Source organism: Capricornis sumatraensis, chromosome 10 (genome assembly GCF_032405125.1).
Source record: "Capricornis sumatraensis isolate serow.1 chromosome 10, serow.2, whole genome shotgun sequence".
Taxonomy (NCBI): Eukaryota; Metazoa; Chordata; class Mammalia; order Artiodactyla; family Bovidae; genus Capricornis; species Capricornis sumatraensis.
In genome coordinates this window covers 63,090,611-63,106,258 of record NC_091078.1, presented here as the reverse complement: position 1 = coordinate 63,106,258, position 15,648 = coordinate 63,090,611, and the positions used below count along the sequence as shown (strand labels likewise).

The 15,648-nt window shown below is 47.7% G+C and overlaps 1 protein-coding gene across 1 annotated transcript in view; it reads right to left on the bottom strand.

Moving 5' to 3' along the window:
- SRGAP3 (SLIT-ROBO Rho GTPase activating protein 3) overlaps positions 1-15,648 on the bottom strand; it is a 122,082-nt gene that overhangs the window by 68,003 nt on the left and 38,431 nt on the right. Inside the window, exon 4 of the mRNA XM_068983109.1 lies at positions 12,105-12,167. Coding sequence (XP_068839210.1) covers positions 12,105-12,167 — 63 coding nt within the window. The remainder of the gene's footprint in view (positions 1-12,104; positions 12,168-15,648) is intronic.

Genomic DNA, 15,648 nt, shown 5'->3' with positions numbered 1-15,648 from the left:
CCTGAAGACCTCCCCAAATTTCAAAACAATAAATGAAAACTTGTAGTCAACTTGTCTTCGTGGAACTTGGTGAGAAGACTTCTCTGCATCCGGCCCATTTTTTTTTTTTTTTTTCCAGTTGCTCTAAAACCTCTAAAGAGGCCCTTCTTGCTGGTTTCCTCCCTTCCTTCATCCCCTCCGACTTCTCTAAGCTTACTTCTAAACAACTCAACGGGCCAGAAAGTGTGCCGGATCAAAGTGTTTTCGACATCTAGTGGCCAAAGGCAATGACTGCAGGTTTACGGATGACCAACGTAGTTGCCTACTTCCAACAATCTTTAAGCCATGGCTCCTGGAATGGAACGTGACTCAGAGCTGGGAAGCCTGCTGAAGGCTGTCTCTGGGCCCCTTTCCCATTCTCGAGCCTTTCCTTGACCCCTCCACCTTCACAGACACCACTGGTGTCTGCATTCCTGCCCTATGCTCCTGGTGCTGTTCGTTTCTGAACTCCATTTCCTTTCTGGGTTCAAGGATTCCTGCAAAATCCTTTTTTTCCCCCCATTTCAGCTGCTGAGGTCTGCTTATCTCAAGCACTGACTTATCGTGTGTGTTAGGTAGTTCAGAGGAAGATACAGCATTTCGATTTGCACTTAGAGCTTCCCATCCAATCATTCATGCATCCATTCATCCAAGTGGTCAAGGTCAGCATCCCGGCTGGGCTTTCTCAGCCTCCCACATTTTCCTTTGGTTACTTTTCTACTCCTCTTGAACCTGTGATATTTAAAAACTCTGTTCTTGAGTTGGGTATTGGATTCAGTGATGCTTATTACTACATAGCTGAAAATGAAAAATCAAATAAGTTGATAAATAAAAAGGATTGCAGCTTTTCGACCAATGAGACTGTGATATGATTCAAGTTTATGATTAATCTGGCAGTGCAAAGCTCACGTCCCTTTAAAACCATCTACTGTAGACTGTGTAGAATTGGCTCTTCCTCTATTGCATGAACATACCACAGCCAACTCAATTATTCTCTAATGGCCAATCTCTTAGCAGTTGCCATTGTCAGTAAAAAGCACAAAGATCAATATAAATAACTGTTGAAGTTCATGTTCTCAATTTGCGAAGTTTGTTCATGGATTTTCAAGAATTTTTTTTTAACTGGTTTCACATATATAAATAAAATTAAAGAACACCAAATGTTGATTAAGAGGGGGATGTTATGTACCAAGGTTCATGATTAATAATTTTTAGGGCCACAGAATATTCCATTTTGGAGAAGGCAATGGCACCCCACTCCAGTACTCTTGCCTGGAAAATCCCATGGATGGAGGACCCTGATAGGCTGCAGTCCATGTGGTCGCTAAGAGTGGGACATGACTGAGCGACTTCACTTTCCCTTTCCCTTCCTGCCCTCCATCAAGCCAGATTCCCAGAGTAGTCTCCGAACTGCATTCCCAAAACCCCATGATTGGAGAACACAACTCAATGACCCTGGGGTCAAACTCTATGCGATTCAATTGGTAATTCCTGATCCCAAGAATCATAGTGAACTGGACTGCCCAGGGACACTTATGTTAGACAGCTGCTACAAGGAAGTTCACCTGGGGACCTCTCTGAAGAGAGTCTATTTATGCCCAGAACCCTCTAGATGCTTCCTTTATTTAATTACCTGAAACAGGGGCTTCGGCATAAAAGGCCCTTAGCTCAATGGTCCAGAACAGTCTGCTTAATACTGCCAGTCCAGGAGGTGCTGAATAATATTTAAATTTACCTATTACTTCAGACTTTGCAAACCTCTCTTTTTACTACCCATAAGGAGCATTTCAATTAATCCTGCAGAGGCAGCAGAATAATAATAATAGCAGCTAACATTTACTGAACACTTACTACATGCCAGGCCTCCTTCTAAGCACCTCACAGACATGGATTCACTTATTTTTCACAGAACCCCTATGAGGCAGACTATATTCTGCCTGCCTTACCAACGAGGAAACCACGACACAGGGATGAAAGGGCGCTCTGCACCATGGAGACTCAGGAGACCTGCTTCTGAGACTGGACCCTCCCACCACTTGCCGGTGGCTGTGTGGCAGAGGCCTGACCTCCCTGTGCTGCCTGGCAAAGACCTGGGGAAGCTGTGACGGCAGAGTGGCAGGCTGCCAGCAGTGTGGGGGTGGGGAAGGGAGCAGAGGAGGACGCAGGAGTTCGCTCAAGTCACTGGGACACAGTCTTGAACCTGGGGTCTCTGGAGGGGCCTCAGAGACACCCAGAGGCTTACTGCCAGATGCGAGTTCACTTTCCAGCCCTCGAGATCCTATCAGGGACAGCCTTTCAGAAGAAGTCTAGCACAGGTTGAGAAGTACTAGGCAGGGATACGTAAGTGGAGACCACTGTTCTTGGCCCCAAGTCAGTTTCATAGGTTCTCAGAGACGCTCCAGAAACCTTGATGTATTATCCTGTCACTGAAGGAGACTGAGGCCCAGAAATGGCAAGTTTGGAGCCTAAGTCATACAGCAAGCCAGACGGCAGGCTGTCAACATTTCCTCTTCTGGTGATCACGCTGGGCACGCTGTGCCTCCTGCATCTTCCCCAAACCTCACATCATGAAAATGCTGCTGCTAAGTCGCTTCAGTCATGTCCGACTCTGCACAACCCCATAGACGGCAGCCCACCAGGCTCCCCCGTCCCTGGGATTCTCCAGGCAAGAACACTGGAGTGGGTTGCCACTTCCTTCTCCAATGCATGAAAGTAAAAAGTGAAAGAGAAGTCGCTCGGTCGTGTTCGACTCTTCGCGACCCCATGGACTGCAGCCCACCAGGCTCCTCTGTCCATGGGATTTTCCAGGCAAGAGTACTGGAGTTGGGTGCCATTGCCTTCTCCAGATCATGAAAATAGGAAAGTATTATCTGTACAGTTCTTCAAATCCAGATTTAGATGCAAAAGAAGGCAAAGGCAATCTGGAAGTTCACATCATTAATAAAGGGACAGGCTGGGGCAGGATAAGGATCAGTTTTTAGAAAAAAAGGTTTTCAACAATGCAATTCTGTGTACGTGTCCTCCACCCAACAGGAAGGGCCATCCCTGGGCCACGCAAGAGTTGTGAACGAAGTGAGACCCTGGGCCAGAGCATAACAAAGACATCCTTAAGGAAAAGAGAAGTACCTAAACTTCAGTCCGACCACCACACTCTGTGCTGCCTACGTTCTCCGCAGAACTTCTAATCACTGTCTTATTCATTTTGCACATTTATAAACTGTCTCACCCAACTCGAGTGCAAAGTCCATAAGGGCCAGGACACTGTCCACGATCATAATCCCTGTATTAGAGCAGAGATTGGTACCCAGCAAGTATCAGTGTATATTTGCATGAATAAATGAATGACAGCTAGATGGCTGGCTGGATAAAGTGGTGGCTGGATACGTAGATAGGTGGGTGGGTGGAAGGATGCATGCAAAGATGGATAGATGGGTGGCAGGTGGATGAATGGATGGATGGCTAGATAGATGGGTGAGTAAGTGGAAGGATGGGATGGATGAGGATAAAACAGAGTTCTATTGCCTTTGCTCTAATGAATATATCATCTTTGGGAGTAGGGCAACAGCTACACCTTCAATTGTTAAATATTTACTGAACAGCTCATGATGGGCCTGGTACTGCACTCGGACCTATACGAGGAAACACTACAATGTATAAGACAGAGACAGTCTCACTGAATACACACTCTAGTAGGTAGACAAACAATTATGCAAGTGATTATCACAGCATATGAGAAGTGCTATGATGAGGGGAGTAAGGGCTGCTAAAGGAAGGCTTCTTAGAGGAGAAGTGATATCTAAACTAAATCTTGAAGGAAGAGCAGCTGTCAGATGGGTGAACAAGGTGTGGAGTGGGGGAGGATTGTTCCAAACAAAGGGAGGAACGTCAGTATTAAGCCCAGTAGAAACCTGAGCCAAACAGGTTTGAGGAACAGCTTATAGGTAGAAGAACACCAGGTGCTTGTCTGAAAACCAGCCAACGGAGCCACTTTCTTCTCCTGCTGAGCTTCTCCCCCTCAGCAGACATCTGCTGTTTCTCTCTGTCAAGGATCATCCAGTCCTCCTGGAATGCCTTTCTGATTTTCTTTGAGGAAATCCCCTGAATTCCCTTCCACCGTTCTCAGCCCATGTGGTTCAAGAGAAACCGACACTACCCTCCAATCCTTGCATGTGGGCAGGAGACCCAGGCCTGACCTGTCAGTTAACATGATGTTAATCTGGCTGCAGCAATGGGACCCCCCCAGCCTGGCCAGTTAGAAACAGCCCTGGGGCTCTGCTGGAGACAGGGGAAGGCAGTGTTTGCTGCCCACTAGGAGGCGCTGGGCTGATAGGACGTGAGCCTGCGGGGGTGGGGATGGGGGTGGTGGACGTGGGCCAACTTTATCTCCACAGGAGAGAAGCCTCCTGTAGAGAAAAACACCACCTAATGAGGGAGGGAATGGTGGAAGGAAGGAAAGAAGGAAGGGAGGGGGAAAGAGAGACAGAAAAGAAGAAAAAGGGAGAGAGGGAATAAGACAAAATGGAGGAGATGTCGTTCTGCCTTTGCTCCGGTGAGTATATTGGTGGCGTGGGGGGCAGCTACACTTTCAATCATTAAGTATTTATTGAACAATTTATTATGTGCAGGCACTATATACCAGGTGCTGCAAATTCTACCGTGTGGAAGACAGATAGGGTCTCTGCCTTTAGATTACACACTCTGCTGGGGAGAAAGACAATGCAATCAGTGGGTCAGCCTCCGAGACTCAGTACGGTGCCATTTCTACGTGTCAGGTTGTCCTGGCTTTCTCTCTTGCTCCTGAATGAGTTCCAAAAGGCGGCCTTCCTTCCCCACTAGGTTTCCCACCACCCAGATCAACCCTGGCCCCCCCTGGCCAGACTTAGTGTCTGACTCACACTGACTGGCTCAACAGGGGCCACTCATCTTGTGTCCTGGCTTCCTGCTTCTTTCTGTGCCTCCCTCTCCACCCAGGAAAGTCCACTGTCATTCAGCTCCAATCCATCTCTTCTCCGCTCACACCGTGTCCATATCCCTGCTGACACCTGTCACGGGGCTTCGCCATGACCCATCCTCTGGACACACGGATCATCAGTAAACGTCAGCTGTGTGAAGGAATGTCTCCATGGGAAAGCTGAGAGGGGTGAGGAGGTTGTCTAGAGGGAAACATGATTGCCCTCATTCTTCTAAGGACCACTGCCAGCCCTAGATGACACTGGGCACATGCCTGGCCAACAGGCTGTGACAGTCCGGCAGGGCCTGCCCTGCCCTGAATCAGAGCCGTGCCCTGGTCTCCCTCCCAGGGCGGCATGAAGAGACAAGCCTGAGAGGATCCTCAGAGTTCCTCTAGCTTTCTGCCTTCCTCCTGCAGATGTGGAATCGAGGACCAAGGCCCAGCTAACTTGCACTGCATCAGGGTTTCCCAAAGTGTGCAATGGGAACCACTTACTTGTGTCAGAGAAGTGATTTCAGGTGTTACAGACGTTATTAACTCTTTTTAGTTCTCTTGGAATCCTTCTGATTATATTAGGGGGAACAACTCAGCTCGGTGCTCTCATATCTAATGCCTGCCTTGGAGGCAGCAGCAAGAATTAATATTGGAAGGGATAGTTAGGGAGTTTGGGATGGACATGTACACACTGCTATATTTAAGATGGATAACCAATGAGGACCTACTGAATAGCACAAGGAACTCTGCTCAGTGTTATGTGGCAGCCTGGATGGGAGGGGAGTTTGGGGAAGAATGGATACATGGTTAGGTATGGTTGAGTCCCTTTGCTGTTCATCTGAAACTATCTCAACATTTGCTGATCACTATACTACAATATAAAATAAGAAGTTTTTTAGAAAGAATTAACATTGTTTTTTCTCCATTTAGCTAATGGAAACCTTCTGTTATGCCAGTTTGTTTTCATTCACCAATGTGAAGTGTCATTGCCAAAATAAATATATATAAGAGTGTGTGTGTGTGTGTGTGTGTGTGTGCATGCGTGTGCATGTGCTCGGTGCTCAATCATGCCCAGCTCTTTGCGGTACCATGGACTATAGCCTGCCAGGCTTCTCTGTCCATGGAATTGTCCAGGCAAGAATACTGGAGCAGGTTGCCACTTGTTTAATATACGTATGTTTATATAAATAGTTGAATGTATTTATGTAAGCAACTTCTGTGAGTAGACTTGGAGCAGGCCCTGCCAATCCCCCACTGGGTGGCCTTGGGCTGGCTACCTGGTCTTTCTGTGCCTCACACCGCTTGTCTCTAAAATGGGGTGGTAACAGCACCACCTACCTCAAAAGTGAACTGGGAATGACAAGAATTAAGACACTGGGCGTTGAGACCCATTTCTGGCATGTGATAAGCACCATGTAAGAGTGGAGGCTCTAACCCCTAATGAAATGAAACAATCTCCAAAACATAACTACAATAGCAAAATGCAGAACAAGCTGCGCAAGGCCCAGCTGGTGTCCCTCGTGCAGGGTACGTGTGTCCATGTACCTTGGTGATGAATTAAATATCTCTCCAAGGAGTCACCCGCTGAACTAGAAACTAATAACTGGGCATGTATGGGAGGAGGGGGAGAGGTGGGTAACAGGAAACACACTTATCACTTGGTACCTTTAGGTACTGTTTAACTATCAGGGATTTTCTCCATAGTGCATGCATTATCTATCGCTAACTTTAAATATCCAACAATTCTTTACAAATGGTCTCTCTGGCTCGAGCATGAAGGATGGGAGGATGGGAGATGGGAGAGCAATCAGGAGATGGCTGAACTTTTTTAGGCAAAATATTCTCTGAGCTCGAGCTAGCCTAGCGGAGCTGTAGGCAGGAGGAGAGAGGGAAGGAAAAATGAAAAATATTTATGCTTCACTTTCATAAACACACAACGGTTTAACACTGATATTTGCCAGGCACTGTGCTATGCTCTATGCCACTCACTCATGGAATCCAGAGGATGAGGTGGTGAATCCCCGTATTCTAGGGGGCTGAAACTCAAAGGGTTTGACAAGTGACAGGGCCTGGAACCCAGGTCCATTTGGTTCTAAAAATCTGTATTCTTTTCAGTACACATGGCTGCTTCTCCACAAATTAATTACAACAGGGAGAGGTGTGTTTTGTTTTTTTTTAAGAGTTGATTTAAAGAAAACCATTAAGTAAATGGCTCAAGGCCCAATGGCATGATGAAAGCACGATGGTTATACTTCCGTGATGACAGATGTCAATCCAGAAAGATACACAGTGAGGCTGGCATGGAGCTGAGGCAATCTTACCAGGTTGCAGGATCCCATCTCAAGCTCTCTCTACTATTGCATCCCTGAGAATGGTCATCGATAGGGAGACAGGGAGACGCCACTGCAAAAATTTACCTGAGGGCCCAGAATTGATTTCACATGCCTAAGCCCAGTGCAAATCAAATAGGAGATGGAGTAAGTAAAAGGTAGAGCCCATCTGTTACTCCAATCAGTGTCCACCTGTCACCAGCAGTGGGCTCGTGTGGATGCTCCTCAGGCCCCCTGCACGTTGCCCTGAACCAAGTCTCAGGGCCCCGCTGGCAGTGCTGGGCTGGGAAGGCAGACCCAGCAGCCCTGCCTGGGGGAGCCTCAAGTGGAGCTCCTGAGCCCGGAGGAGGGGCCAGGTGACAGATGCTCCAATGTTTGTTAGTGCAAAGTACAACAGGTGCATTTTGTGATGTAGAACTATTGAAAATCTGAACATATTTTTAGCTGAACAACAAAAACAGAATGTGTTGTTTCTGTTTTGTTTTGGCTTTGCTTCTTCCAGAAAGACTGGCAGACTGGCACACTGGCCCACATTCTTGACCTCTGCCCTTCTTTCCTCCCAGGCCAGTACATGGTGAGCAAGAGCCATACTGCGTCAGGCTGATGGGAGTCCAGGGGAAAAGAGGTGAGGTGTGACGAGGGTGTGCATGTGTGTGTGCATGCGCCCTGGCATGTTTTAGAAAGAAGGGCACCTCAAGGTGATGGGGACTAGGCAGAGGGAAGCCTTGTCAAGTGAATGAATGAATGAATGAACCAATGAACAAATGAAGTAACAAAACGCCCAGCCCTGCAGTCTTCTCGGTGTCCTCCTGATCCCAGATGGGGACAAGTCTTTTCCCTAAAATGGGAGATGGGTGACCGTAAGCATTCATCTCTATCATCATTATGCCCTTACCATCTCTTCTATAAAACATTACAAGAAAAGACATGGGGTTCCTGGACAATCCTTTCTCAACATCATTTCCTTTTTAGTCCCTGTGGTCATGACTTGGGCTGGGAGAGGAGGGACCATCTAAAGGCTTGCATAACCAGGCATGGTAACCAGAAAGAAATCCCCAATGACAAAGCGTGGAACTGGAGTCCAGAGTGCCCTCAGTAGCGGGGTGCTTTGGTAAATTGTTTACGAAGCTGGCCACAGCAGTGGCTCGATGGCCTCAGGGAGATCACTTTGCGCTGGCACTTCAGAAGCAGTTTAGCTCTCCATCCTACAACTATGGACTTGGCTGTGCGACTTGATTTGGCCAATGAGCTGTCAGCACATATGACACAAAGGCTTGAAACCCCACTGGTGTTTCCCCATTTGGAGCTCTGTTTTTTTTGATTGTTCAGGAAATTGTAGCCATATCACTGGCTCCAGTGGAACCCAGCCCAAATCACCAATCCACAGAATCATGAGCAAATAAAAGAGTTGTCATTTTCAGACACTGAGTTTTGATATAACTTGTTACACAGTCATTGATAACTGATAAAGCCTTAAGCAAGGCTTTATTTCTTTGTGCCTCAGTTTCTTTATCTGTAAAATGTGTGTTAATTAAATGATACATATAAAGTATCTCCTGCTGCTGCTGCTGCTGAGTCGCTTCAGTCGTGTCCGACTCTGTGCGACCCCATAGACGGCAGCCCACCAGGCTCCCCGTCCCTGGGATTCTCCAGGCAAGAACACTGGAGTGGGTAAGTATCTAAAAGTGTGAAATACATTCTGGCCATGGTTGTTTTGACAATAAGGAAAATGAGGTCCAAGGACGATATTTGACTTGGCTGAGCTGGGAGGTCGTGCAGCAGAAATTCAAACCCACCTGCCCCTGTAATGTTTGCTCTGCTACGATCCTATGTTGTCTCCCCTACTGAGAATTCCTTTTCTCTTCCTCTCTAGCTGTCTGCTTTGCTAATTCCTACCATCTAAAGGCACTGGGCTCAGAATACCCTGGATTTCAGTAAGCCACCTGGAGCCAGCCCTTCACCTTCTGAACCCTCAGTGAGTCTCTCATGAATGCCCACACTCCCCTGTCATTACCTCACTCAGCCAGTCTGTGCCGACTGCCTTCTAGGTGGCAGCACCACCCTCGGGGACAGCGGTGGGGACACTGCAGAGAACCTGGAGCCATCCCCGGGGACCCCCAGTCTAGGCGCCCTCCCTCCGAGTCCACATATCCAGCATACGCTAGGCTCTGACTAGTTCACAAGCTTACTAGCATCTTCCTGTGCAGGTTCTAAACTCCTTGCAGACAAAACCAGTTTCTTTCATTTATTCACAGATCCCTCCTTCCATCCTTCAATAAGTACCCTGGGAATAACAGGGATGTACAAGACACTTCAAAGACCAGCTCTTGAAATGCTCACAGCCTGCTGCTCTTCCTCCGGTGGTGCTAAGACCATAGAAGGCAGTCCCAAATATCTGAATTTAAGTGAATTTCTGGTCAACGACGGAAAACTCAGTACATACAACAAATGCCCTGATGGGGGTGGGGGTGCTGTGGGCACTGCCAGGGTCTCACTTTTCTGCAGCAAGTGGCAAAAGGAAAGAGTGGGGAGGGGCTGCCCCTTCCTTCCCCACCAGTTCTGAGGCCATTGAGAGGCAGCTGGAAGATGGGAAGAGGGACCAACCTGCCTATCTGGCCTGTTTGTCTAATACCAAGGGCATGCACTTCTGTCCAGCCACCCGGCCCCACAGCCAGCAGGGACACACGTGCGTAAGTATCACCCTCTTAGTCCCTAACAACTGCCTGCCCGATCCAGCCCACAAAGTAGAGAAAGCTCCTATTGCCAACCCGAGTTTCACTGAGAGCTGAAGTAGCCAGGTGCGATCTGAGGCTTTGGGGGTCAAGTATAGTGCTTCTCACCAAGATCTGACTCCAGGGAGTGTATATGCCAGCTGAACAGACAGGGCAGAGAACTTCAAGATAACACAAGGAGTTTTTTAAAACAGGCCCAGAGGTGACGGCTTTCTTAAGGTTGTGGAGCTCAGTCTGGGTTTGCAAACTGAGTATGACACAAGTATAAGAGGAAAGAGGGCAGCTGTAGGCAGGGGGAATAACAGGGGTGAAGGAGCCAAGGTAGGGGGAATTGGGGGTGAACAGAGAGCACCCAGGAGGGGCGCCCAGCAGAAGCCCAGAGGAAAGCTTCGAGATCTGAGTGGGAGCAGCCAGGGTCCCAAATACAGACTCAGGTGCTGGAATATGCTGGAACACCATGTAGGTGAAGTGCCTGAGAAACAGGAAAAGGATGGAGAACAAACCTTCTGCAGAGAAACATTCCATCTAGTCCCCCGTCTCGCCCCTTTGTCACCACGCTTCCCCGCTGCAGGAGCGCACAGCCTGCCTCACCCTCACACGCTCCAGGGAGGTGGAGACAGAGTGTGAGAGAACTGTGGGCTCCAACACATTGTGCCTCTGGGCTCTCTTTCTTCTGGGTGTTCTTCACATATCTTCTCTTTTGTTCTCACAACGGGCTATAATAAGCAGGCATTGTTACTTCTGCCTATCAACTGGATCTGAAGCCAGGTGTCCGGCTCCAGAGTCTGTGCTGTAAACCACGAGGTGGTTCTCCCCCACAGTCCCAGCTGCCTCAAAGTCAAGTCATGTTTTCTTCATCAGCAGTGCCTCTTTTCACCCGAAGCAATGATCTAATTAAAAACTGTCAGGGCTCAAATTTTTCTCCTTAACTTGGAATCATAGAAAATATGTGTTTTGACGTTGGTAGACCAACCACTAGGAAGTCTCATCCCCATTTTTCTGATTGGGAGACTGAGGCCCAGAAGAGAAAATGCCTGGCCCAAAGTCTCTCATAGCTGGTTGGAGCCTGGGCAGGACTTCTTATCTGAGGTCCAGGCTCTTGGGCAAAGGCTCTTAGCCCCTGAGGGGTCCACCAGCTACTAATCACACAGGATGTGGCCTGAGAAAGATAACAATATCAACGAGAGGGGCCTTCTCACAGCCTGCTCTTGGTCCTCTCATACCAGGGATTTTCAAATATAATTTAGCCTCAGAATCCTCCCCTTTTAATGAGACACTTGATAAGTAATCTCCACATACTTAAAACATAACAATTTGATTCCAGCCTGGTGGCCTTAGGGGTGGAAGTCCTGTGGTTCTGTCTGCTGGGCCTCCCCACCCCAGGACTGTCCCTGGGGCTCTCACTCCTCCCCAAGGCAGCCCATGGCTCCTCAAAGCATAGGCTGTAACTTCCAGCACCATTAACCAGTGAGCTTGTGTTCCCCATTCCCTCACCTTCTTGGATTCTAACACCCATCCCAAACCCAGTTAGATCTCAAGCCCAAACAGGCAGCAAGGTTAATTCTGAGCCAAATTGTGCACATTCTGAAATTATTACCCGGAGATCCCTGAGATGGCAAGGCATGCTTATCAACCCCATTCCGGCCTCATGTGACCCTTCGAATAGTGCTCCATTTTGCAGATGAGAATACTGAGACCCAGATGAGCTCCACGCCCCACAGTCAGTAAGAAATGGGCCTCAGCTTCTTCCTGTCCTACCTGAGCCTGGCTCCCTCTACCTCAGCTTGGCATCTTCTGCTTTGAAAGGTAACATGTTCTCATGGCTGGCAGGTAATCTGAATCTCTGTGAACTTTTACAAACTAAATGTGCCCAGGGCCCCTCCCCAGATATTCTGAAACAGAAGCTGGGGCTGTGAGCCATTTCATCCCACCCTGATAATCCTGCTGTCACTCGGGCAAAGGACAGAGCGAAAGGGTCCAGGGTTACCCCAGACCACTGGTCAGCCTCCCTTCAGTGCTGGACATGGAAGCAAAGGGGGCTCAATCGCAAACAGTAGCAGAACCCAGGGTGAGACTTACTGTGTAGAGCTCGTTGGTGACCTTCAGTAGCTCCTCGTGCATCTGCAGGCCAATCTCCTTGCTCTGTAACATGGAAGAAGAAAAGTCAAAGGGGCAGAAGGGTGCTGGCTGCACTGACCAACTTCCTTTTCAACACAGGAAGGGCAGCAATACTTGGGGTCGCGCGAGAAGGGGTACAGAAATCCACATAAACCTCACTGACCCAGATCTGAATTCTTCAACTCATCTCCATGAAACAAATCTCTCAGAGAGAGACTCCTTACAACAGGAATTCCAACTCCGCACAATCTCTCAGAGACAGACTCCTTACAACAATAATTCCTGGACCATGTAAGCTGGGGAACTCTGTATATCACCTCCCTACCTTGGTGATTCACAGGGACATCATACTAAAAATTCTGAGGAGCTCCACAGCCAATCAACCTGTTCATCTTTCTGTAATCCTGGATATCCTAAGCTGATGTAGTCAGAATGTGTGTCCCTAGCTCAGCATTCCTTAACATCTCATGAGACTGGGGTTCCAAAGAACCTGGTTTAACAAATAATTATCTAGCCTTTCAATTCAGTGAACACCCCAAGTAAACAGAGAGTCCATTGGAGCATGAGGCAGGCCATATGGGTTCTAGCCTGGCTGTATCACTGTCTGGCCCCATGGCCTTGGAACTGAAGTTATTGAATCTATTATATATATATATATATATATATATATATATATATATATAAACTTTTAAAAGTTGCTTGAACAAAATGAGACAGGTTTTCTTACTGCAGAACTTTTCAGAGACTTTCATCCCCTCATATGCATGGACTTTCTAAGGTGGGGGGGCATACAGCATGCAAGTGTAGTTGACCTCAACCCAAACCACAAGGTGACATATATATTTAATACATTGAGGGACACAAGTCAAAGAATAATGAACAAATAATTTCCAGGTCCTCTCCAGCCTGAAGAGTCCAGGATTCTGTTATTTTGTGTATTATTATTATTATTACAGTCAGCCAAGTGTTCTGCATCCAAGGATTCAACCAACTGTAAATTTAAAATATTTGAAAAAAAATAATCTAGAGAGTTCCAAAAGCTTCGATTTGCCTTGTGTTGCCAGCTATTTACACATAATTCTATTCACATAGAATTCACAACTATTAACATGGTATTTACATTGTACTAGGTATTGTAAGTAATCTAGAGATGATTTAAAGTGTATGATTTAGAGAATGTACATCTTTATATGCAGGTGCTATGCCATTTTATACAAGGATCTAGCGCATCTTTGGATTTTGGTATCCACTTGGTGGGGCGGTGGGGGGGGCGGGGGGAGGTGGCGGCATTGATGGTCCTGAACCGAACTCCCCATATTGCTGGATGACTGCATTGTCATTATTAGTTGAGGGGAGGGAAAATGCTCTCCCTGTTTTCCCAGGCCATCATGTGAAACTTCCATACTGACAAAGGGAGCTCTGCCCCTTGAGAGCAGAGCCCTCCTGTCCTTTCTCTCAGCTCCCTCGGCCTCCAGCATGGTCAGCAACTGACTTGCAGAGACCAGCCTTCCTCTAGTTCCTGCACAGATCAGAGCCCCGGACTCTGGGGTCGCTAGGAAGGTTCAGCACCAAACATTATGCCTTCCTGAGCTCTGCTTCAGGCCCATCTCATTACCCTCAGCTTCTAGGCCTGGCAGGGCCAAGAATCACCTCTCCAAAGGCAGTCCTTACAGGTGTCAGATTTCCTAACAGAGAACAAGAGCTCTGGGGCAATTCCAGAGATCTGTTTAGACGTCCCTCCGGCTCTGCTGACTAAAGCAAGGGGACCCAATGCAGGAGCTCGGGACTATCTCAGCAGAATTTTCTGTGTAGAGCTCCCAGGGAACCTTCTGTCACATCATGGGCATCTACAGAGGCACCCAACAAGCTGTTCCCATCTCCTTCCACTCTCCCTGAGTCTCAGCAGCTGCCTCAGTTTCTCCTGAAGCCCCTCCCCCTGAGGTTTGCTTCAGACTCTCTGACACCCCTCAGTGACCTCCTCTTGGCCTGGCCAATGCCTCTGACACCCAAGACTTCATTTCTTATGTATTTATTTTTATGATATAACTTTTTGCTAGGTAACAAGTACACATGGTTAAAGAAACTAACTCTAACAGCCAGCAAAGTAAAAAGTGAAAAATAGGTCTCTTGAGTTCCCAGAACCCCACTCAGAAGCACCTACTATTAAAGGTTTCTTCTGGTGCCTTCTAGAAACAGTCTATGAATATACACACATACAGCTGGATAGCATATGTTCTCTTTTTAATAGAAATGAAAGTAATCTACACAAGCCTTTGCACCTTGTTTTTTTCCACCAAACAATATATCTGACAGATTGTTTTCCTTGACAGGCCATGTAGCTCTTGCATTCTCCTTTTCTATTAATAATAGCGCTTGGGGTTCCATACACCAGATATGTCATAACTAATTAACCAGCCGGTTGTTTCCAGTCTCTTAATATTCCAAACAAGGATGCAGTGAACATCTCTGTACTCTGTCACTGTGCACATGGGCAGGGACCCTTGTCAGATAAATTTCTTGAAGCAGCTCTATTGGGAAGAGTCTGGCCTTCTCAGCTCTGCCCCAGCCAGCTTCCCACGCACTGCTGACTTCCGCTCCCACTTCTCGGTGATTGGCAGCCATGTCATCACCTCCACGGCCCTCTCTTGGGCTCTGTCTGCACGACCCCAAAGACCCTATCTTCAGCTGTTGCAAAACAGCATCATGTGGATGACCCCCTCATCACATCAAATTCAAATTATCCAGAAGAAAATGTGTGATGTTTCCTCCATCTCCTCAGGTTCAGTCAATGGGATAATATCTTCCCAGACATGGCGACTGGAAATTTGGAGCTATTTTTGACACTTTAAAAAAATTCCTCCATCCTCAATCCAACTTGTCACCGCATCCTACCGTCAAACTGCCCGGTACTTTGTTCTCTGCAGCAGACAATGCCAGCTCCCTCCCCAGCATCCAATCTTGCCTTTCCTGATTCCTAACAGAGCCATGAATTTGGCCTGTGTTCATCTCTCCAGCCAAGTTCTTTCAAGGACATAGTCTACCCCATCCTGACTCAAGATGGTGCATTCTGTATGTGTTGGTAGTCCAGGGGTGAGTATGTGACAACTGCATGGAAGAGGACTGAGAAGGTGGAGGGGAGGTTTTCAGCCCTTCTACTGAGTGGTAGCAAAAGTGCCGGGAGCCTCAGTGGCTATCAGCAGACCTCTTAGGACCAGGAGAGGAAGCAGCTTCGGGTGGCAGAATGAAAACCTAAATCCTAATGACCTCCCTGAACCCACAGGCTGTCTCCTGCAGAACTTCCACTTCTGTGGCTTCACTAGTTAAGTTATTTAAAAGCTGGAGTTTCTGTCACTTGCAGCCCAAAGCAACCCACATTTTCCACCCCCAGTCCCAGAGAAACCAATGGCATCATTGCAGGGCCCAGATTCCTGAAGCTGCCCCTTAACAAAGCCCTGACTCTAGCCCCCAATTCCCATGCCCATCCCAGTGTCATTTCCTAGAAAAG